General features: G+C 33.7%; 3 protein-coding genes across 5 annotated transcripts; 2 read left to right on the top strand and 1 right to left on the bottom strand.

Annotated features, from left to right (window-relative positions):
* Positions 1 to 3,662: 3,662 nt before the first annotated feature.
* Positions 3,663 to 4,917, bottom strand: LOC106758252. The gene is made up of 4 exons (XM_014641191.1): positions 4,900 to 4,917; positions 4,581 to 4,804; positions 4,331 to 4,485; positions 3,663 to 4,057 (listed from the first exon to the last, which is right to left on the bottom strand). The coding sequence occupies exons 1-4, from the start codon at positions 4,915 to 4,917 to the stop codon at positions 3,663 to 3,665; spliced, it is 792 nt and encodes a 263-aa protein (XP_014496677.1).
* An 8,623-nt stretch (positions 4,918 to 13,540) lies between these two features.
* Positions 13,541 to 14,782, top strand: LOC106758250 (uncharacterized mitochondrial protein AtMg00810-like). The gene has a single exon (XM_014641189.1). The coding sequence runs from the start codon at positions 13,541 to 13,543 to the stop codon at positions 14,780 to 14,782; it is 1,242 nt and encodes a 413-aa protein (XP_014496675.1).
* Positions 14,783 to 16,469: 1,687 nt separating this feature from the next.
* LOC106758739 (pentatricopeptide repeat-containing protein At1g74600, chloroplastic) lies at positions 16,470 to 21,360 on the top strand. Of its 3 annotated transcripts, XM_022779579.1 has the most exons (4): positions 16,470 to 19,818; positions 19,990 to 20,288; positions 20,388 to 20,483; positions 20,828 to 21,360. In XM_022779579.1, the coding sequence occupies exon 1, from the start codon at positions 16,633 to 16,635 to the stop codon at positions 19,405 to 19,407; it is 2,775 nt and encodes a 924-aa protein (XP_022635300.1). In that variant the 5' UTR covers positions 16,470 to 16,632; the 3' UTR covers positions 19,408 to 19,818; positions 19,990 to 20,288; positions 20,388 to 20,483; positions 20,828 to 21,360. The 3 variants fall into 3 exon arrangements, with proteins under 3 accessions (XP_022635300.1, XP_014497199.1, XP_014497198.1); XM_014641713.2 differs by having other exon boundaries at positions 16,470 to 19,499; positions 20,388 to 21,360; XM_014641712.2 differs by having other exon boundaries at positions 20,388 to 21,360.
* The last annotated feature ends 739 nt before the right edge of the window (positions 21,361 to 22,099 follow it).

Genomic DNA, 22,099 nt, shown 5'->3' with positions numbered 1-22,099 from the left:
TCTTCTATCGAACAAGGCATTTATACATAGAGAGAGAAGAGGAAGAGAGGGAGAGAGAGGGGTTTAATTAAGTTTGAAATCATTCATAAATTCATAATTTTATTTAATTTTTTATTAGATATATTAAGCTTATTGAGTGATGTATTTTTTATATTTAAATTAGTTTTTTTTTTTAAATTCTGTTTTAAAAAAAATAATATGAGGATAACAACATATTTATTTATTATTTATATATTATAATTAAAATATTATAAGTATTTAATATTTTGTCACATTTTTTTATATGCAATTTACATTAATAAAATAAAATAACAAGTTTTTCTATACAATATAACATATTTTATATTTTTAAAAGGTTAAAATTCCAAAAATTAAATTAATACACTATTTTATTTTACCTTTTTAAATTGAATTTCTATTATTTTATTTTTTTAATTAAGGATGCACATGATTAATTAAATTGTACGGTTAAAAATTGTATTGAATAGAAAACAGAATTATTATATAAAAGTATTGAAAAGAAAATATTTGTTTCTACTAAAAACATACGTTCTTCTATAAATAATAAAATTATATAGTTATATAGTTGGAAAGTTAAAGATTAAGATAAGGTAAGTCAGACAAAATGTGGAAAAGGGTTGGGACTAAAATTCCGTGAAATTTGATTGGGACTTAGAGTTGAAATTCTATAAAGTTAGTCTTAACCTAAAATTTAACAAATTAAGCTAAGAATGTTAGAAAAGAAACTCATTCAAATCAATCTCAACCAAAATTCGGTCAAGTTTAGTTAAAAATTGATTGAATTTAATTGGAATGTCCATAGTTGAAATTCGTTTGAGTCGATCATAACCAACAATCAATCAAATTCAATAGCTTCAACTAAAAATCAGGCAAACTAAGTCGACAACCACAGCCGAAACTTGTTTGAGTTGGTTCCAATTGAAATTGGTTAAATTCGACCAAGTTAGCCCTGATTAAAAATTATCAGAATTCGAGGGACGACCACAGATGGTCGAGATGGTCCTGACTAAAAATTGTTCGAGTTTGACCAAGTTAGCACTGACTGAAAATTAATAGAGTTCGATCGAGTAAAAAACGACCGAAAACCAATCAAGTCAATCACAACAGAAATTCGATTAAGTCGACCTTTACCAAAGATCGATAGAATTTGGTGAGTCAACTTCAATAGAAAATTAACTGAATTCGACTAAGTCGACATCAACCAAATAAATAATAAATATAAAATGAATTAATTTTAAGTTAATGAATACTTTTAATTAAATTGTAATTTCAAAAATTCATTTTTTTAAAAATAAAATAAAATATATATAATTGAACTTTTTTTAATTCAATAAAATATAGTTAATTGATAATTTAATAAATTCAATTAGTTTATTCGTCCATATTTTTAGTTAATTAGATGAGGTGATTATCATCTTATATATTGTCTTTTATCTTACTTGTTTCTTCCTAATAAAACAATATGGACTTTTGTAGTTAATATAAGGTTTAATCATTTAGATTGTCCCTGTTTATGTAGGGTTTTTTCATTTAGGTTCTAGTATTTTAAAACGTCTCAATTAAGTCCTTGATTTTGAAAAATTGAATCAATTAAGGGCTTGTCGTTAACTTGGGTGGATAGCGTTAAAATTGAGTATGCGTGGCACGGTGACTTGGCTGAGGTGGCATTGTATGGTGAGCTGAGTTGGTTTTCTCTCATTTTGGAATAAAATGTGATTGAAAATAATTGATACATACAAAACCCAACGTTTAAATAAATCATTTCTTAAGAAATGAAAACGTGGGTTTTGACTCTGGAACATTGTAGAAGAAAGGGAAGAATTTGGGGAAAATTGGGAAATCAGAAGGGATTAAACACCTTAAATTGGAAGACAGGAATTGATGTTGGTGGAGGTTGTTTTTATGCGACGCATGTGGGTGCTGAACGCAAAGACGATGTCGAAGGACCATTCTTGTTGTTCGTCGACCTGCAATGTATGGCGGAAGGAGATTCCTAATCTTTGTTCACCCATTTGCCACTATGGAGAGAGATGTGCGTTGAAAACTGCTAAAACTATCAAGAATTGTGGGAAGAAATTTTGGGGATGCTCGAAGTATAAGGTATATTGATTTGAGCTATTTCTTATGTGGAACTGTTTATGATAATACGTTTTTGTGTTGATAGAATGGTATTGAAGATGGTGGTTGCAACTTCTTCAAATGGTGCAGTGATGTTGCGGAACACGAAATGGAGACCTGCTTGAAGAGTGAAGGAATGAAACAAAGTATGCTGAACTGTGAAGAGTTGGATAGTGATAGGAAAATTTTAGAGAAGTATGTGTTCAGTGTTGAAAAGTGGATGAAGTTGTTGATAATTTTGGTTGGTGTTTTATGTGTAATTAACATAGTTTTAGTTTCAATGATGATGAGAATGGGATAATTTGTTGTAGGTCTGTTGTACCTTGATTCTATTTTAATGAAAATGACTGTTGTTTGGAATCTGATATGACTAAAGAGATCTTTTAATAGTGTATCAATTGTGATTAAGAATGTTATAAAGATGATGGATGATGTTTTTGTTGAAGATAAAACTCCACACGTGACTCGTTGAAGCAACAATTCTTCCCTGTTATTTGTCTGAACACCCTTTAGAATAAAGTGGTCATGTCTTGCCCTTGAACAAGTTTATGTGCTATGGACTTGTGATGGGATTATCTAGCCATGGTTACTTTGGTTTGTTCTGTGTAAAGTTGGCTAATTAGAATTATCAGTCTCTGCTTATAATATTATATTACTGGTTCAATGATGACAGTGTGTGAATTTGAAAACAAGAGGAAGTTGATGCGTGGTTCTGAAACCAGTGGCTGATGCGTGGTTCTGATGTGTGGTCCCCTTTTACTTGAAGTCTGAAGACTGAATGTTTGAGTTCCATGTACATGGTTCTAAAACCAGTGGCAGATTACTATTGTGATAGTTACAACTACTGTAACTCTTTTCGAACAATGTTAATATTTTCAACTTTTTAATTAACTTCAAACTTAACAAAATGCATAAAACAATAGAATAAAGACACTTTAAAGATTTGAACCAGATTTGAACAACTTTTTAATTAACTTCAAATTTAACAAAATGCATTAAACTTAGCTATAATAGAGAGAGAATATGCTTTCACAAGGCCATCAATGTAACCAGATTTAAACACTTTAAAGACCATATCGATTTTCAAGATGATACAACAATAGAATAAAGACACTTAATTGGGTCATTTTACTCTGCTATCTTATCCTTGAAAACTTTCCCTATCCTGATTATATGATTTTGGTGCATCTCAATAACAGATTATGGCATAACGCACATAAGGATTCCCACACAAAATCCAAACACAATACACTGACATCCCTTCTGTCATAACATAGAAGGCTCATCACCCACTTCATGGTCTATATTACAGGATACATATTTCACATAACAATGTTTTATTTGGACCAAGCTCAACTACCAACAAAACTCAGAATTGTTTGAAGATGCATAAGAAAGCAATTGTTATTAAGCAGTAAAACTTGGCATACAACTGCAGATGTCATTATGCAGTAAAAGTTGGCATACAATTTGCACTAACAAAATACAATTTGCACTACAGATTATAAAACTCTAGACATGACTTATAAGGCAACTTCATCTTCAATTGTTGACGACATCATTGGTTCAGTTGACTGGGTGCAAGAAGTTCTGTTATGGCCCAATTGCTTGCATTTTCCACATCTTTTCTTTATACCACCCTTTCTCATTCTTTTATCGTCATTCACCAATTCCCATTGCTCCAACCTTCGCTTCTTCTTTGGTCTTCCAGGCAGTATTCTTTTTGGTGGAGGGAGCACATCAACATATGGGGTAATCTCCCACATGTTTTTACCATTTATTGGATACACAATTGAACAATAAGTTTCTTCATATGTTGTCTTCCTAAAGCAGCATGGTATGAAGTCCTCTGGTGTAGATTTAGGAATTTCATAACAGCCAAAAGTGGCAACATGGTACGCCACTGATAGCCCACTTCCTGCATGTACACGAATTTTCATCTAAATTGACAACAAACTTGTCACCAGCTTGGGACACATGGCGCGCTTCAAAAAGCTTCTCTCATGACTAGCTGTCAATTATCAAAAAGGAAAGGTTTAAACAACAATTACATCACATTGGAAATCATGAAAAAAAATGAGTAAAGGTTACCATGGAATCCAGTGCTTAGTTAACTAAGACTCCTTGTTTAGCCTAGTTTTGATTTTAGGACAAATTTCCCCAGACAATAATTGTATTTTACTCCTGTTACTTGCCCATCTCTTCATCAAGTAAAGGCGAATGTCCTCCAACATGCTTATGATTGGCTTGGACCTTGTATGCACCAAAACACTATTGAAAGCCTCAGACATGTTCACCAAAGTATCACATTGAGGTATGGTGCTAAATCTTGAACGTGACCAGTGTCTACATTTCATAAGTATCATGAACATTTAAGTTACATATCCATGTTCAAATATTAAATAAAAGAAGTATTAAATAAAAGAAGTATGCATACAAACCTGGGAGGAATTTTCAGCAAGTATTTAAAGGCCTCATTATTGAGTTGGTTTATATTTCTCATTTCTAATTCCCAAGCTTGTGGATGGGTTGCTGATGTTGCCTTCCACATCAAACACTTTAGTTGTTTTCCAGGGAATTTCTTTCTGAAATTAGCGCATAGGTGCCTAACACAGAAACGTTGATCAACTCGAGGCACCACTTCTTGTATAACTTGCATTAGTCCCTGTTTCATCACAATAATGACATACAGTGTTGTTAGAAATATGATATCAATTTCAATGTTAATAAAGACAAAGGAGAAATGGTCATCTGCATTACCTTTTGTTGACCCGACATCAATGTAAATGATGAACTGACTTCCTCCTCACCAAGATCTTCAACAAGAAGTTCAAGAAACCATTTCCAAGTATCCTTGTTCTCTACTCCACCACGGCATACGCTAGAGGTAGCATTTGGTCATTTGCATCTCTACCGACAACACTTAATAATTCACCACCATATCTTCCTTTCAAAAATGCACCATTCAGTCCAATAATTGGCCTGCAGGACACAAAACTATCCTTGCAGGCCTTCAGACAACAATAAAATCTTTTAAATATTGGTCCACTGCCACCATCTTCTACCTTTACCTTCATTGTGGATCTTGCATTACGAGCTAGCAGCTCATTTGCATAATCATAAATCCTTTTAAATTGGTCTTTGAAAGACCTGTCAACTTGCTCTGAAGCAATGGCCTTTGCCCCATAAGCCATGCATCTCGATACACCAACATTCCATTTCCTACTTATCTTTTCACGAATTTCCACTCCCTTTACACTGGGATTTTCTCTAACAGTTTTTTCCAACCTCTTACTGAGTCATTTTGCATTAACTAATCTTACTTTGTGCTCCCTACTAAAGCTATGATTGTCAACAATAGTCCTAAGTTACCAAGTTTTAATTGCTTCCATATATCCACAATATATCATCCAGGGGCATTCTCCGTTACCACTCATACATTTGACTCTGATTCTCTTATCATTTTTAAGATATCTAATATTTTTTCCATTTTGTACTGCATACGTTTTTATTGCATCCACAAAGTCTTGCTTCTCAGCAAAATAAGTCCTCACATCCCATTTATTGTCTACCATTGTCTTAGGCATAGAGAATGTTACAAACTTCCCATAACCCTCCTCTTCATCATCTTCACCATCACTTTCTACTCCACTATCTAACTCCTCGGACTCCCAATCATCATCAGACAAACCTCTATGCTTATCACTATTTATGCCATCGTCAACATCAGTATCAGACATCTCAGCCTATGATGGTCCATCAGATTGCACATCACTTTGCACATCAGATTGCACATCAGATTGCACATCAGATTGAACATTACCAACTCCATCTTCAACTTCCTCTTCTATATCACACTCAACGTGTACATCAACCAAACCTTCCATACAATCATTGACAACATTAGCATCAACATCATCTTCAACATCATCATTAACATCAACATTAGCAGCCCCTTCACACTCAATTTCCCTTCAACAACATCATTAACAGCCCCTTCACACTCAATTTCACCTTCAACAACATCATTAACAACATCATTAGCATCATCATTAACAACCCCTTCACACTGAATTTCATCTTCAACAACATGATGACCTCTCTCACCTTCATTGGCAGGCACCTCACATTGACTTTCACCATCCTGTTGACATTCAACCCCAGTATCCTATTCACATTCACCGTCAATAGTTTCTACTTCAGTTGTATTCTCATTAACATATTCTAACATATGTATCACCTCAAGTTCAGAAACTGTGTGCTCAACAAAAAAATGCACCTCACCATTAAGCTTAGCTAAGGTAATCATATGCATGGCTCCTTTGTCATCCAACAAAGGCTCCAACCTATTCTCTATCACAAAACCACCATCTACGCAGTACCAAAACTCCTTAAAGCCATCATAACCTTGAAGTTTGACTACACTCACTACAATGAAATAACTCCACATTTCTGGGTCAAAGGAATAAGTTATACTCTCCCCCTCATAAGTAAGTTTCACTTCTTTTATAAACTTTCCACCGTGGTGGATAACAACTTTGAAATTTTCCTCCATGACGTACAAAACAAAGTTATATTTAACCTATAAAGCAATAAAAAAGCGACGAAAACAACATTTAGTAACAATACATGCAAACCACAACCCACTGAAAAAGACAATGCAACAACACTTTAATATGCCATCCAAGGGACCACATTGCACTAAAAAACGAAACAATATATACTATGTTATGCATCACACTTTAATATTGGGGGACCACATTCCACTCAAAAACGAAACAAGATATACTATGCATCACATTATAAAAAGACAACATCATCAAACAATTAAATCAAAAGTATTTTTACTAACCTCAACGCCTGACCTCGAACACTTTCGCGTAGTGCTTACCACGTGATCCATCGCGTACACCTTCCTGATTTCACCGATTTCAAACCGACAAATCACTCCAAAATCTTTACACGAATCGTACTTGATCACCACATATACCAAATTTTCCACCAAACACTCAATTTATTTGCTCGCTACAAACCCTATTTTCCCAAAATCCCCAATTTCGCACAAAGACAAATAACATTCCCTTTCTTCTACAATGTTCCAGAGTCAAAACACACGTTTTCGTTTCTTAAGAAATTATTTATTTAAACGTTGCGTTTTGTATGTATCAATTATTTTTAATTATATTTTATTCCAAAATGAGAGAAAATCAACTTAGCTAACCATACACTGCCACCTCAGCCAAGTCACCGTGTCATGCACACTTAATTTTAACGTCATCCACCCAAGTTAATGGCAAGTCCTTAATCGATTCAATTTTTCAAAATCAGAGACTTAATTGAGACGTTTTAAAATATTAAGACCTAATTAAGAAAACCCTACATAAATAGGAACAATGATTAAACTTTAATATAAAACAATGACTGATTTTTATTGTATTTAATTGAAAATGTGTAATATTATATCTTGTCCCATTGGTGACAAGAATAACCCTTGATTATTGTAGTTGATAAAGTTTTAATAAAAAAATGGTAAAACTTATTTATCTATTAATTACAATATTATTTTATATTAATCATGAGTTTTGTTGTCTAATTAAAAAAATATAATTATAAAAACATAATTGAAAATTATAAAATTTTTAATCAAATGATATATTAAAAAGATTTTTATAGAAACTCAACTATATACATATAAAGTTATACTCGAAACTTAATTAAATAAAAAGTTTAATTAAAATTCGATTGAAAATATTAAAGCTCGTGAAAAACTTAATATTTAATTATATAGTTTATAGTTTTTACTGTTAAGAGTCTTTTTATTCTAATATTTTAGGTCAATATTTAAATTGTTTTATTAGTTTTAACTACGTTCCGCTTTTTTAAAAACTTGATAATTTAGTATCTTTTATTAATTAAAAATGGAAAAGTGTGAAAAATATTTTATTGGCATATAATGACACATCATCAAAATAGTTGTGATGGATAATCTTTTCAATAGTATTTTTTGTCATTTTACCAAAAAAAAGTATATTGTATTTGATTAAAAAAATTTAAAATATATTAAAATCAAAGTAAAACTAATATAGGAAATAAGCATGGTTTTTATAATAAATTTTATATGAGAGGAAGAAAGAAAAGAAGGAGAAATATCTTATAAAATAAGTTATCTAACCGAAAGATTTCTATTGAAGTAAAATATTTTTAATTTTGAATTTATTGAGAATTTTAGGAAGAGGATATGGAATCTAAAATCTCTAAAGTTTGCCTTAAAAAAATACGTCCAAGACTTATGTTTGTCTCGTCTCAAGAATTTTTATAACAATTTTTTAAGTATCAAAGAAGACTCTTCTTTATTATACTCAATTAACTCTTTGTGTTAGTAAAACATTAAATTCAATGAAATGTTACGGAAAAAAATAACGTTGTAATATTTTAATAATAAAAGGGTAAGTTAGATAAAGGTTGTTAATAAGGAAAGTTTATTTTTATATATAAAAAATATTTTCTTTAAAAACTATTTATTTTACTTATTTTTACTTTTTTTTTTTTAGTTTCTGACACCACTTTTAATCTGATTGAAGATTAGAGATCATAAAATTACTTTTGGCAAGAAATTATATAAAACTTATCATAAATATAAAGTTAAACAGAATAAGTTACTGAGTTACATATGAGCTTTAAAGTAGTTCATGTAACTCAAGTTATTCTTAGTTACTCTTTGTTGTTCCCAAATCCTAATTGTAGACTTAAAACTCTAATAAGAGTTTTCGTTATTTTTCTAGATTATTCTATGTGTTTGGGTTTTATAGGAAAATCTTTGTTTGAGGGAAATATCATTGGCTAAGATAAAGGAAGCTAATTAACTGTTTATTGAATTTTGTTCTATAGTTGCATGTGTATAGAATTGTAGTCTTGAACCTAGAGTTACAAATTTTTGAATTAAAATGAGTTGGTTGGAACAGTACGTAAAGTCAGATGTTTATGTACGTTGTAAAATAGGTTACTTTTGTGATTAAAATTTAATCTTTAATATAAATTTTTGAAATTGAATCCTTTTGGCTAATTTGGTATTTTAATATGTAATTGGTATGCTCCTGAAAATTGTTTGAAGTGTTGTCTTGTTTTGTCTTAGAGGATTTTTGAATGCATGTTAAGTGTGTCTTAGATTTTAGTATGATGAAATCTATCAAATTTGGTAAATTGGACTCAGTGGGTTTTAAAATGGTAAAATGATTTGGTATTGAACTTGCTTCAGTCGACATTGTGTTGAATATTTATAAATTTTACAGAGTTGTGATATGCATGAAAACTCTGATCTAGTTTTGTTTTAGAATACTCATGTGATATAATCTTGAATTAAATAATATAACACCTCTTGAGTTAGGAACCTCAATGTATAAGGTATTTAAGAGTTTATTTACTAGGAAGTAATTCAAGAGTGCCAAATTACTCAGTCCAAAGCTTAATAGGAAACTTTTGGGTACTGATACACCGTCAAACATCATTACAACATCGTTGGGTGTGACTAATACACTTACCACTAACTTGGGGGCACTAAGCGCCACTTTTGGACTTCTCGGCACACTTAAATAAGTGGATTCTAGGGGTTTTAGATTTGGGCATCACTTTTCAATTAGGATGATGCTAGATTCAACTGAAATTTTGACAACAGGTCTTAAATACATGAATTGTTACTTTGATTGGTAGGATCTTTTATTTAAAATATGTAGTTAGAAAAGTTATTCTTGTATGTTTATCTTATTTTAGGTTTCTCTTTCGTGAAGAACATTCTTATTTGTGGTTTTGGTTTGATCTTGGAATAAAATAATGTATATAATGAATGATAGATGTATTTTGAATTGAAATATAAAGTATGTGAATGTTATAAAATTTAATGCATAATATAAATATAAACAAATTTAATCATGTTCAAAATACTTCTCAAGAATAATTTCTTATTGGGCTTGGGCTTTATCTTTTTGTTTTGCATATTTTGTTTTCACTTTCGGTTATAACCGACTACACCGACTATACTCTGTTTTTCCTCTCTCCATGATCTTGTATATATATGACCCTGCTACAGTAATAAAATATCAAGGCAATATGCATTGAGATTCTTTTCTCTCTCTTTCTTGGTCTGCATTTTTTCTGTTACGGTATCAGGAGCAAGGTTATCTCTTCTCCTCCATCACGCTTCTCTGTTTTCTTTGCAACCATGAGTGGTGACAATGACCCATCTCTTAATATTCATAGTTTTTTATATTTACACCCAAATGAAAATCCAGCCATGGCCCTAGTTTCCCCTTCTCTTGATTCTACAAATTACCATTCTTGGAGCAGATCTATGATTACTGCTCTTAGTGCCAAAAACAAGGTTGAGTTCATCAATGGCAGTGCTCCACAACCATCACAGTCCGATCGAACATGTGGTGCTTGGATACGTTGTAATAATATGGTCGTTTCGTGGCTCGTTCATTCGATTTCATCTTCTATTCGCCAGAGCATACTTTGGATGGATTGTGCTGAGGAAATCTGGCGTGACCTAAAATCTCGTTATTCACAAGGGGATCTTCTTCGTATATCTGCTCTGCAACTTGAGGCATCTTCCATTAAACAAGGTGATTTGCTTGTCACAGATTTCTTCACTCAACTCCATATTATTTGGGATGAATTGGAGAATTTTCGACCAGATCCAGTTTGCACCTGTAGTGTTAAATGCAGCTGTAAAGTTTCTTCTACTCTAGGTCAACGAAAACTTGAAAATCAAGCTATGGAGTTTCTTTGTGGGCTTAATGAACAATATGCTAATGTTCGTTCTCATGTTCTATTATTGGATTCGCTGCCTCCCATCACCAAAATTTTTTCGTATGTTGCACAACAAGAACGACAACTAACTATCACTGACCCTTTCACTGCTGAAATCAAACATAGTTCCATCAATGCTGTTAGTGCTAATTGCAATTTCTGTGGTCGATCTGGACATACTGAAAACACTTGTTATCGTAAACATGGTTTTCCTTCCAACTCTGATAACAAGAATAACAAGAATGTGTCTCAACGTGGGAAAACTTGTACTCACTGTGGGAAGATTGGTCACACTATAGATGTGTGCTATAAGAAACATGGGTTTCCCCCTGGACATCGTTTCTTTAATGGCAAAATTTCTACTGCTAATAGCATTGTGACTGGTGAAGGCAAAGTCACTGAGAAAGATCTTTCTGTTACTGCTACTGAGCAACAAGCGATTCGTTTCACACCTTAACAGTATCAAGCTCTATTAGCTTTAACCCAACAGCCACCAAATGCTACTTCAACATTAAATAATACTGCTGATCATGCTAATCAGCTTGGTTCCATTTCTTCTTCTTCCACTCACACACGTCATATTTAAGGTATTGTCCATTCAGTTATTTGCACCACAGACAATTTTAACACCACTCCTTGGATCCTTGATTCAGGAGCCACATACCATGTGTCCTGTTCTTTTCAATTTTTTACTTCTTATCACAACATTGATCCTATAACTGTCAAACTTCCTAATGGTCATCATGTCGCTGCTACACACTCTGGCACTGTTCAATTTTCTTCTAATCTAACCCTTACAGATGTCCTCTATATTCCTTCATTCAGTGTCAATCTCATCTCTATTTCTAGACTTGTATCTACTGTACCATGTTAACTCATTTTCACTGCTAATAATTGTCTTATACAGGACGTGAACACCAAGATGAAGATTGGTTCAGTTGACGTGCAAGGCGGTTTATACAAGCTTATTCCCCAACATACTACATCTCACCATATACATTCTTCCATAGTTAATCCAAAATGTAACGTGATACCCATTGACTTATGGCATTTTCGTTTGGGTCATCCATCCCATGGACGTTTACATGTTATGCAACAACTTTATCCATGTTTGACCATTAATAAAAATTTTACTTGCAATACTTGTCATTATGCTAAACAACGCAAGCTTCCTTTCCCTCTCAGTACATCCCATGCTTTACACACTTTTTCTCTTTTGCACATGGATATATGGGGGCCATGCTCCACACCCTCTTTATATGGCCACCGTTATTTCCTAACCATTGTTGATGATCACTCACGTTTCACATGGATATTTTTAATGCGCTCCAAAGCTGAAACTCGCATGCACATAATCAATTTTATAACTCTAATTGAAAATCAATTTAACATTCATGTTCAAACTGTCCCAACAGACAATGGTGTTGAGTTTTCCATGTATGATTTTTTTAAATCTAAGGGAATCATTCATCAAACTTCATGTGTGGAAACTCCACAACAAAATGGCATTGCTGAACGTAAACATCAACACTTACTCAATGTCACACGAGCACTCCTTTTTCATTCAAACTTACCTCACAGTTTTTGGAATTTTGCTATTTTACATGCCACTTATCTCATCAATTGCATACCAACTCCCTTTCTTAATAATAAAACTCCTTTTCAAAAATTATATGGTCATCCATGTGATATTTCTGCACTAAAAGTTTTTGGGTGTCTCTGTTACACATCTACCCTTACTTCCAATCGCAAGAAACTTGACCCACGTGCTCATCCTTGCATCTTCATAGGTCTGTCACCATATAACAAAGGTTACCTCACCTATGATCTTCATACTCGAAACATTGTTACCTCTCGCAATGTTTACTTTTATGAAGATCATTTTCCTTCCCTGCAAACAGATGCCATAGATACACCTATTCCTACCATTACACCTTTATCTTTCACATATGATTCTGCAACACTGGATCCTTTTCCTCCTCCCACTGATCAACATCAACCTCCTTCTTCTACAAATCCATCTCATGTTCCTACCCCAACCTTACGTCGCTCAACTCGTCCCCACAAGCCTCCTACCTATTTACAAGATTTTCATCATTCTCTCGCATCAACTACAACCGATCTTCATTCAGGTACTCACTATCCTATTGAAAATTTTCTCTGCTATTCTCATCTTTCTCCTTCATTTCATCATTTTGTTTCTTCCATTTCTGTTGAGTCGGAACCAAAATCATATGCTGAAGCAGCTAAAAGTGACTGTTGGCTTAAAGCCATGAAAGCTGAATTAGATGCTCTTCAAACGAATCACACTTGGACGCTCACCACTCTCCCATCTAACAAATGTGCTATTGGTTGTCGTTGGATCTATAAGATAAAATATCATGCAGATGGAAGCATTGAACGTTATAAAGCACGCTTAGTTGCCAAAGGGTATACTCAGACAGAAGGATTGGATTACCTAGCCACATTCTCACCAATTGCCAAACTCACCACTGTTCGACTTCTTTTAGCTATTGCTGCAATTTTTAATGGGCACTTAAAGTAGTTGGATGTAAATAATGCTTTCCTCCATGGTGAGTTACATGAAGAAGTCTACATGAGCCTACCTCCTGGTCTTCATTCTACTTCTCCAAATCAAGTTTGTAAACTGCAACGTTCTATATATGGTTTAAAACAAGCTAGCCATCAGTGGTTTGCTAGACTTTCTTCATTTCTCATGCAACACGGTTACCAGCAATCTCAATCAGATCATTCATTATTTCTCAAATTTTCTGGTTCTTCCACAACAGCTCTCCTTGTGTACGTTGATGATGTGGTTCTTGCAGGTAATGATATTTCAGAAATGAGCCATATCACTCAGCTTCTTGATATCACATTCAAAATCAAGGATCTTGGTAATCTCAAGTATTTTTTGGGTCTGAAAGTTGCTAGAAATAAGTCCGGTATTCATATCTCTCAACGGAAATATACCCTTGACATTCTTTCAGATTGTGGTATGTTGGCTTCTCGACCTGTTTCTACTCCTATGGATTATACCACCCGCCTCTCTGCTACAACAGGGACTTCTCTTTCTGATCCTACTGCATATTGTCGACTGATTGGACGTCTTATTTACCTCACTACCACTCGCCCAAACATCACTCATGCTGTTCATCATCTTAGCCAATTCATGTCTGCTTCAACAACAGCTCATTCACAAGCCATTTTTCGCATTCTACGATACTTAAAATCTACTCCTGGATTGGGTCTCTTTTTCTCTTCTACAAGTTCTCTTCAATTAAAAGCTTTCAACGATTCAGACTGGGCGGGTTGTATTGATACTCGACGCTCCATTACAAGCTTCTCTGTTTATCTTGGAGACTCCTTAATCTCTTGGCGTTCTAAGAAGCAGCCCACTGTTTCTCGCAGTTCTTCTGAGGCCGAGTATCGTGCCTTGGCTACCACTACCTGTGAGCTTCAATGGCTCACATATCTTCTTGATGATCTGTATATCCTTGTTCAGCGCCCTGCTCTTCTTTACTGTGACAACCAATCTGCTCTTCAAATAGCAGCAAATCAAGTTTTTCATGAACGTACAAAACACATTGATATCGATTGTCATATTGTTCGTGAGAAAGTTAATTCTGGTCTCCTAAAATTGCTGCCCATAGCTTCCTCGTATCAACTTGCCGATATTTACAAAAAAGCTTTATCTCCTTCCAACTTTATCACTTTATGTTCCAAGCTGGGAAAGCTAAACATCTATTCCCATCTTGAGGGGGGTCTCAAGAATAATTTGTTATTGGGCTTGGGCTTTATCTTTTCGTTTTGCATATTTTGTTTTCACTTTCGGTTGTAACCGACTACACCGACTATATTCTGCTTTTCCTCTCTCCATAGTCTTGTATATATATGACCCTACTACAGTAATAAAATATCAAGGCAGTATGCATTGAGATTCTTTTCTCTGACTTTCTTGGTCTGCATTTTTTCTCTTAATACTCAATAAAAATATCAATTTTAATAAAAATATTTATATAATTTTTATATAAAAATTAAATTTCGTTTTGAGAAATATAGAAGTGAATCATTTAAAAAAAATTATGATTAAATTAAGACAAAATAAAAATGAAAGATAGACTGAAATAATAACACATTAAACAAGTGAAACTACCATAACCACAATCACGTAACATAATATTTAACTCAATACTTAACCTATCGTATGTTGTTTGTGGATTATTAATAAAGAAAAATTTAATTACATCAAAATTTTCAAAATAAAAATAAAATTAAAACCCATAAAAAAGGGATTTCCTACCAAAATAACAAATTTAGCCGTAGAATAAAATACTGATAAACATTTTAGGCGAATTATTATTTTATTTTTAATAAAGTTAAGCTAATATACTACTAAATACTTTTTTAACTAAACTAGTTTATAGTGGGTTTCTCGGTACTTTTCCTGGTTTTTCTCCAAGTCAGTTTTTTTCAACACGTCACTTGCTTGGTTTAATAGAATATGATTTTTAAAACAGAGATTTTGATGAAATTTATTTAAATTAAGTCTACGAGATTATAAAAAATTGAATCCACATCTCCTTTTACTAATTATTTTGAATAATGTATCAAAGCTTATAAATCTTCTTTTTATAATAGGGTGGAATTGGACAAATTTTTTCTTAAAGATTTTCAGCAAATGAAAAAAAAAACGAAAAAAAAAGTGTTTGACATCTTTATAGGTTAAAAGATCTTATGAATAAGTTAAACGTAAAAATTAAAGGGATTATATATAGAAGAATATTTATAAATGAACTCATATAATATAATTTTTGCTTATGGATGTCATAATTCAATATTTTTCTTTTTAAGAATAAATTTTTGAAATAACAAAATGATTATTGAGTATAAGTTGATTAGATTATGAGATGAAAAGAAGTAATATAATTGATTTTACAAGTGAAAAGAAGTTAATTGCAATGTAAAAAATCTCTTCATTATAAATGTTAAGTGTATAATTTAATTTATTTATAGAAAATTTCTAAAAGTTATAAGGTGTTTGGGGTTCAACTCCCCTAAAATACAAATAAGTAATATTTGTTGATAAAAATAACATAAAAAAATACTCTGATTAAGTTGCATTATGATTATTAAAATTTTATAAGATTTTGAGATTATACCTTCTTTGATAAATAAAATCTGAAATTAATTAAATTTTTTTAGAAGAAACTAGAATATAATAATAAAAATTCTATTTTTTCTAAAAAGATAATCTAGAAATGGTCATAAGTTCTAAAATTTATGATTAGAAAAATAATGAGTTGTATGAAGAAAAACTAATGGACAGGTTAAAGTTTTAGCATTTAATACTTTAGTTATAAACTGTGAATGAAGTACTAAGAATGGTATGCAATAAATCCTAATTATTTATTATATTTGTTATTATATAATTGTAGTTAAAATAATAAAAATATTAGTAAATCTAAATACCTAATTTAGTGGGATTATTGGTTTATTAGATTTTATGTCAATCATGTATGTTAAGTAAAAAAAAGAAAAATGCAATTATAAAAACCCAAACCTTAGAAAACTTTGGGGAAGCTAAATTATGAGCGGGAAATAGACCTTTGGGAGCATTGATGAATTTGTATAGATTAGAAATAAAGATTTATTCTAATCCTATTGCTAGCTTTTAGATTTGTCAATGGAATGTTTAACTGTCTCATGCTTTTCAGTTTTGGATTTGAATTGCTGATTCAGTGTTTGGTAGATATGGTGATGATGTTATCCCCCCTCCGTATGATCCTTATGAATTATCTAATCAATACAAAGTTCAACTGGAAAAGTTCGCAACTTGCTAACAGATTCTCCTCTTCCCTCGCTTTTGTGGAAAACCCATTTGGTTCATGTGCAAAACATGAAGAAAAGTCTACATTTTCCAACCCACTTAGTTTCTTACGTGATTACAAGTTTTCAGGGAAGAATGTTAGGAACACGGAAATCTTGCATGCCCATTTGCTTAAAACTTGTGATTTACAATCTGATATCTTCTCCATGAACACTTTGCTCGATTGGTATTGCAAATCTGCTGACATGGTTATTGCCTACAAGCTGTTTGATACAATTGCTCTTCCTAATCTTGTTTCTTGGAACATCATGATATCAGGTTGTGACCATAATTCAATGTTTGAGAAGTCCCTGGAGATGTTTCGTAGAATGCATTTTCGTGGTGTTGAGCCTGATGAGTTTAGTTATGGAAGTGTTCTTTCAGCCTGCAGTGCTCTGCAAGCACCAATATTTGGCAAGCAAGTTTATGCACTTGTAACGAAGAATGGCTTTCTTTCCAGTGGTTATGTTCAGACTCGATTGGTGGATTTGTTTTCAAAAAATTGTAACTTTAAGGAGGCTTTAAGGTTTTTCTATGATGCTTCGCGTGATAATGTGGCATGTTGGAATGCTATTATTTCCGTGGCAGTTAAAAGTGGAGAAAGCTGGGTTGCTTTGAATCTGTTTCGCCAAATGCACCATGCATCTGTAATGCCAAATAGTTATACATTTCCCAGCCTCTTAACAGCATGTGGTGCTCTTAAAGAGTTGCATATTGGGAGAGGACTTCATGGGAGGGCAATCAAATGTGGTGCGACAGATGTCTTTGTGGAGACTTCTATTGTTGATTTCTATGCAAAATTTGGATGTATGAATGAAGCTTTTAGACAATTTTCCCAAATGCAAGTTCACAATGTGGTCTCCTGGACTGCAATCATTTGTGGATTTGTGCAAGAGGATGATATCATTTTTGCACTAAAGCTTTTCAAAAATATGAGAGCCATAGGGCAGGAAACAAATAACTATACTCTTACTAGTGTACTTTCTGCATGTGCAAAACCCGGGATGATTAAGGAGGCTGGTGAAATTCATTCCTTGGTATTAAAATCAGGGTTCAATGTGGATCCTAAGGTTGGAACTGCTTTGATCCATATGTATGCAAAAATAGGAGAACTTGGACTATCCGAGTTAGCCTTTAGTGAGATTAAAAATAAAAAGGATCAGTGCACATGGGCAGCCATGTTGTCTTCTTTTGCTCAGAACCAAAATTCTAGAGGGGCAGTTGAGTTGTTCCTTTTAATGTTAGGAGAAGGTGTGAAACCTGATGAATATTGTATTAGTAGTGTGTTAAGCATTATGAACTGCTTATTTCTAGGATCACAGATAAATGGTTACACTTTGAAGTCTGGGTTAGTTGCTGATGTTTCTGTTGGCTGCTCACTTTTAACAATGTATTCAAAGTGTGGTTGTTTAGAAGAATCTTATAAAGTTTTTCAGCAAATTCCAGCCAAAGACTATGTTTCATGGTCCTCCATGATTTCTGGTTTTGCAGAGCATGGGTATGCATATCGATCTCTTCAGCTATTTAAAGAAATGCTATATCAAGAAATTGAACCTGATAACATTACCTTAACCTCTACTTTAGCTGCATGTTCTGATCTTTGTGTCTTAAAGACTGGCAAGGAAATTCATGGTTATGCTCTCCGTTTAGGAATAGGAACAAACATAGTTGTTGGTGGTGCACTTGTAAACATGTATTCAAAATGTGGAGGCTTGAACATAGCAAGGACAGTGTTTGATATGCTGCCACAAAAGGATGCGTTTGCTCTTTCTTCCTTGGTCTCAGGTTATGCTCAAAAGGGTCTAATTGAAGAGTCACTTTTGTTATTTTGTGATATGCGTCGAACTGATATGACAGTTGATGCCTTCACAATTTCATCCATTCTTGGGGGTGCTGCAGTTTTGTATCGGCCAGACATTGGAGCACAACTGCATGCCTACACTGAAAAATTGGGCTTTCGAGCAGATGTATCTATTGGTAGTTCACTAGTGACAATGTACTCAAAATGTGGGAGTATCGAGGATTGTCAGAAAGCATTTGATGATGTTAAGAAGCCTGATTTGATAGGTTGGACATCCATCATAGTGAGCTATGCTCAGCATGGTAAGGGTGCAGAGGCTTTAGCTGCTTATGAACTTATGAGAAAAGAAGGAGTCCAGCCTGATGCCGTAACTTTTGTTGGGATTCTATTGGCATGTACTCATAGTGGGCTGGTTGAAGAAGCCTTCTTTTATCTCAATTCGATGTGTCAAGATTACAACATTAAGCCAGGTTATCGTCATTATGCTTGTCTTGTTGATCTTCTTGGTCGATCAGGTAGACTCAGGGAGGCTGAAAGTTTCATCAACAAGATGCTCGTTGAGCCTGATGCTTTAATATGGGGAACTTTGCTTGCTGCTTGCAAGGTCCATGGTGATTTTGAGCTTGGCAAGTTAGCAGCCAAAAAGATATTGGAATTGGGGCCAAGCGATGCTGGAGTTTATGTGTCATTTTCAAATATCTGTGCAGATGTAGGACAGTGGGAAGAAGTCACAAAGATTAGAAACTCATTGAAGGGAAAAGGGATGAAGAAGGAGCCTGGTTGGAGCCTTTTGTGAAAAACTATGAATATAATGTCATGATTGGTGACTCTTAGTAGCTACTAATCTGATATGTTGAATTCCTTACATAAACAAATGGTAAAAGAATGGTGAGTTTGACATCTGAAGACTAGACTCATATGTATCAGGACAATGATTGTTCTGGATGATGCTAGATGCACAGTTATCTTAAGAAATGTCAAAATATATTAATACAACCATAATGTCATGATCAATTGCTAGTACTTTCATAATTCAGACGCATAAATATGCAAGGAAACACAACTTGGCATTTGTATTGAATTTTGTGGCCAATTTCTACGTTAAGCGACTTTTGTACTTGGGGGCCATATACATAATGATAAAATTGTTGCGCAAAACTGATATGGTGTAAAATTGCCTGGAGAGTTTCTATGGTGCATAACGCAGGTGAAATAATAGTAAACATATGGTTAGAATATTAGGATTCTGATCTTATTCTTTTAGGATTTTATTCTTATCTGCATTAGTCAATTTTCCATGAACATACGCTTTAAGTTTTCAATGATTATTACTATGTGCCTATGGGTATAATGGTTTTGTTGTTTGTATAACTTGCAGGTGGAATTGCAAGGTCAGATAGCTTCACTGATTGGATTTTGGGTTTAAAATTATCCCATGATTTTGGTGCTTGTTAATATGACAGTCATTAAGTGACTGGTGATTATTGGGTGTGATGCTAATGGCACTAAGGAGCATGATGGAAACACTTTCAAGCTACCAAAATTACCAACTACATTATGTTCATATAAAGACTTCAATATGGATACTGTGGGAAAAATTGATCAAGATTTGGTAAATTTTTCAGCTGTTCCTCTGAAGAGCTACAAACCTTAACTACTATAGGAAAAGTTTATCAGGTTGTTTGCAGTTATCAAATTTCTGAAATGTAACTGTAGGAATGATTCTTTGCGTTCCTTTCACTTAACTCAACTAACTAGTCCCTGGACATTTTGTAGGCCTACTTGTAACTATTTGTCACCCCAGCAGGGCCTATAAAAGCCTTGATTCCTTCATAATGATGCTATGCTGGTGGGTTCTGCTGTGCAACCCAGGTATCTCCTGCTACATTTTGCCAGAAATGTTGCAACTTCTAAGTTACTGCTGTTTTGGTGTGGATGCAAAACTAAAAGAAATAAGAGGAACACACTGTCTTTGGAGAGTTCTTAACCTGAAAAAATCTTAAAAAATGGCGACTAAGGCCTCTAGCAAAATGACGCCGTTGCCAGGGAACAATGATTTAGTAGCCATTTGTATTTAGTTTATCATGTTTTCTGATTTTTAGTTTGATCATTCTAGGTAGGAGCTGCTTAGATTTTTCTGCTACTGTTACATACTGTTTTTAGCTGTGTTCATTGCCCTATTTCTGTCACTGTGTTTGCTGTAAGTGTATCATCAGGTGAGATCAGGTTCAATACACTAATTTGACCCTGAAATTGAGGGGCTAGAAGGAGAAGCTGAACCAGTTTGATTCATAATCCATTGACCAAACTGTCAAGCCTGTTGAACCTGAAACAGTCGATTGAGAGACATGGACTGCAACGTGAGAGAACCTTGAAGGAGCTGGCAAACCAGGATGACTACAAACCTCTGTATATCCAGATTCCACATGCTGATGAAGGAGCTGCAAACTTTGAATTGAAGCCAAAACTGATCCAGCTGCTGCCAAAGTTTCATGGCTTGGCTGATGAGGATCCATACAAGCAACCTCTAAAAGAAGAAAAAAGAAAGATCTGATAAAACCAGTGGTGGAAGAATAGTGCAAATCAGCTTCAGAGTTTCATTCCAGATTTTATTTTCCTTTTCATTACCACAGAACAATTTTCTTTCTGCAATTTTATTCTTAATTCTTTGATCTATTTGCCGTTTCCAGTTTGCTCCCCTTGCACATTGATGACAATGTGTGATTCAAGTTTGGGGGGAGAGGTTTTATCTTTTGCATTTCTGCTTATTTTCCTTTTATGTTTAATTCATATATTTCTGCTTCTGAACTTTTTTTTGTTATACACTCTTGATTGCTTTGTCTTTTGTCATATTTGAACCATTTTTCTGTTTTTAGAAGTAGAATAAGTGCGCAGTGCTCCTATTTTGAGTCTTAATTGCTATTTTGAATTTTCCTTGCTGATTTGAGTATTCTTGCTGTTTGTAGAGGATAAAGTTAGGGCGGGACATAGTTCAATGAACAGTACTATAACCACAATTAACCATACTATATTATATCTAAAAAAACTAAACTTGTTTTAACTAAAAACTAATTAAACTATTCTATAATTTACTAAAAAAATTGAACTTTACACCAGTTCGGTACTAGTTCGGTTCGGTTCACTGTGAAACACAGATTTTTTTTCCTAAATGAGAATTTCACCCCAAATTTGAAAACTCTCGAAGCTAGGGTTCAAGAGAATTGAGAGAAATGCAAAGAGAGTTCTATGGTTCTTTCGAGAAAATGCACTAGGAAGCTCGATTCAGCGGACCAGAAGCTAGCTACAAAGGATTGATGCTGCAAAAGGGGATGATTGAGGAGCGCGAACAAAATTCTTTGTTAAAGTTGGTGTGAAGTCACTCGATTGTATGGCATTTTTTTCTATAAAAAAATTGTATAGTAGTTTTTTTGTGGGGTTAGTTTTGGTTACTTTAGGTTATTTTCAGTTTGAGGGTGATCAGTAGATGA

This window comes from Vigna radiata, chromosome 4 (assembly GCF_000741045.1).
Source record: "Vigna radiata var. radiata cultivar VC1973A chromosome 4, Vradiata_ver6, whole genome shotgun sequence".
Taxonomy (NCBI): Eukaryota; Viridiplantae; Streptophyta; class Magnoliopsida; order Fabales; family Fabaceae; genus Vigna; species Vigna radiata.
The sequence above is the reverse complement of the archived record's forward strand: the minus strand, read 5'-3'. Positions and strand labels throughout refer to the sequence as shown.

Coding starts and splice junctions, on each gene's coding strand:
- LOC106758252 (XM_014641191.1), bottom strand. Junction 4,486..4,580: donor TTGCTGAAAATTCCTCCCAG/GTTTGTATGCAT, acceptor TATGAAATGTAG/ACACTGGTCACGTTCAAGAT. Junction 4,058..4,330: donor CTTGATGAAGAGATGGGCAA/GTAACAGGAGTA, acceptor GTGTACATGCAG/GAAGTGGGCTATCAGTGGCG.
- LOC106758250 (XM_014641189.1), top strand. CDS start 13,541: ATGAGCCTACCTCCTGGTCTTCATTCTACTTCTCCAAATCAAGTTTGT.
- LOC106758739 (XM_014641713.2), top strand. CDS start 16,633: ATGTTTAACTGTCTCATGCTTTTCAGTTTTGGATTTGAATTGCTGATT.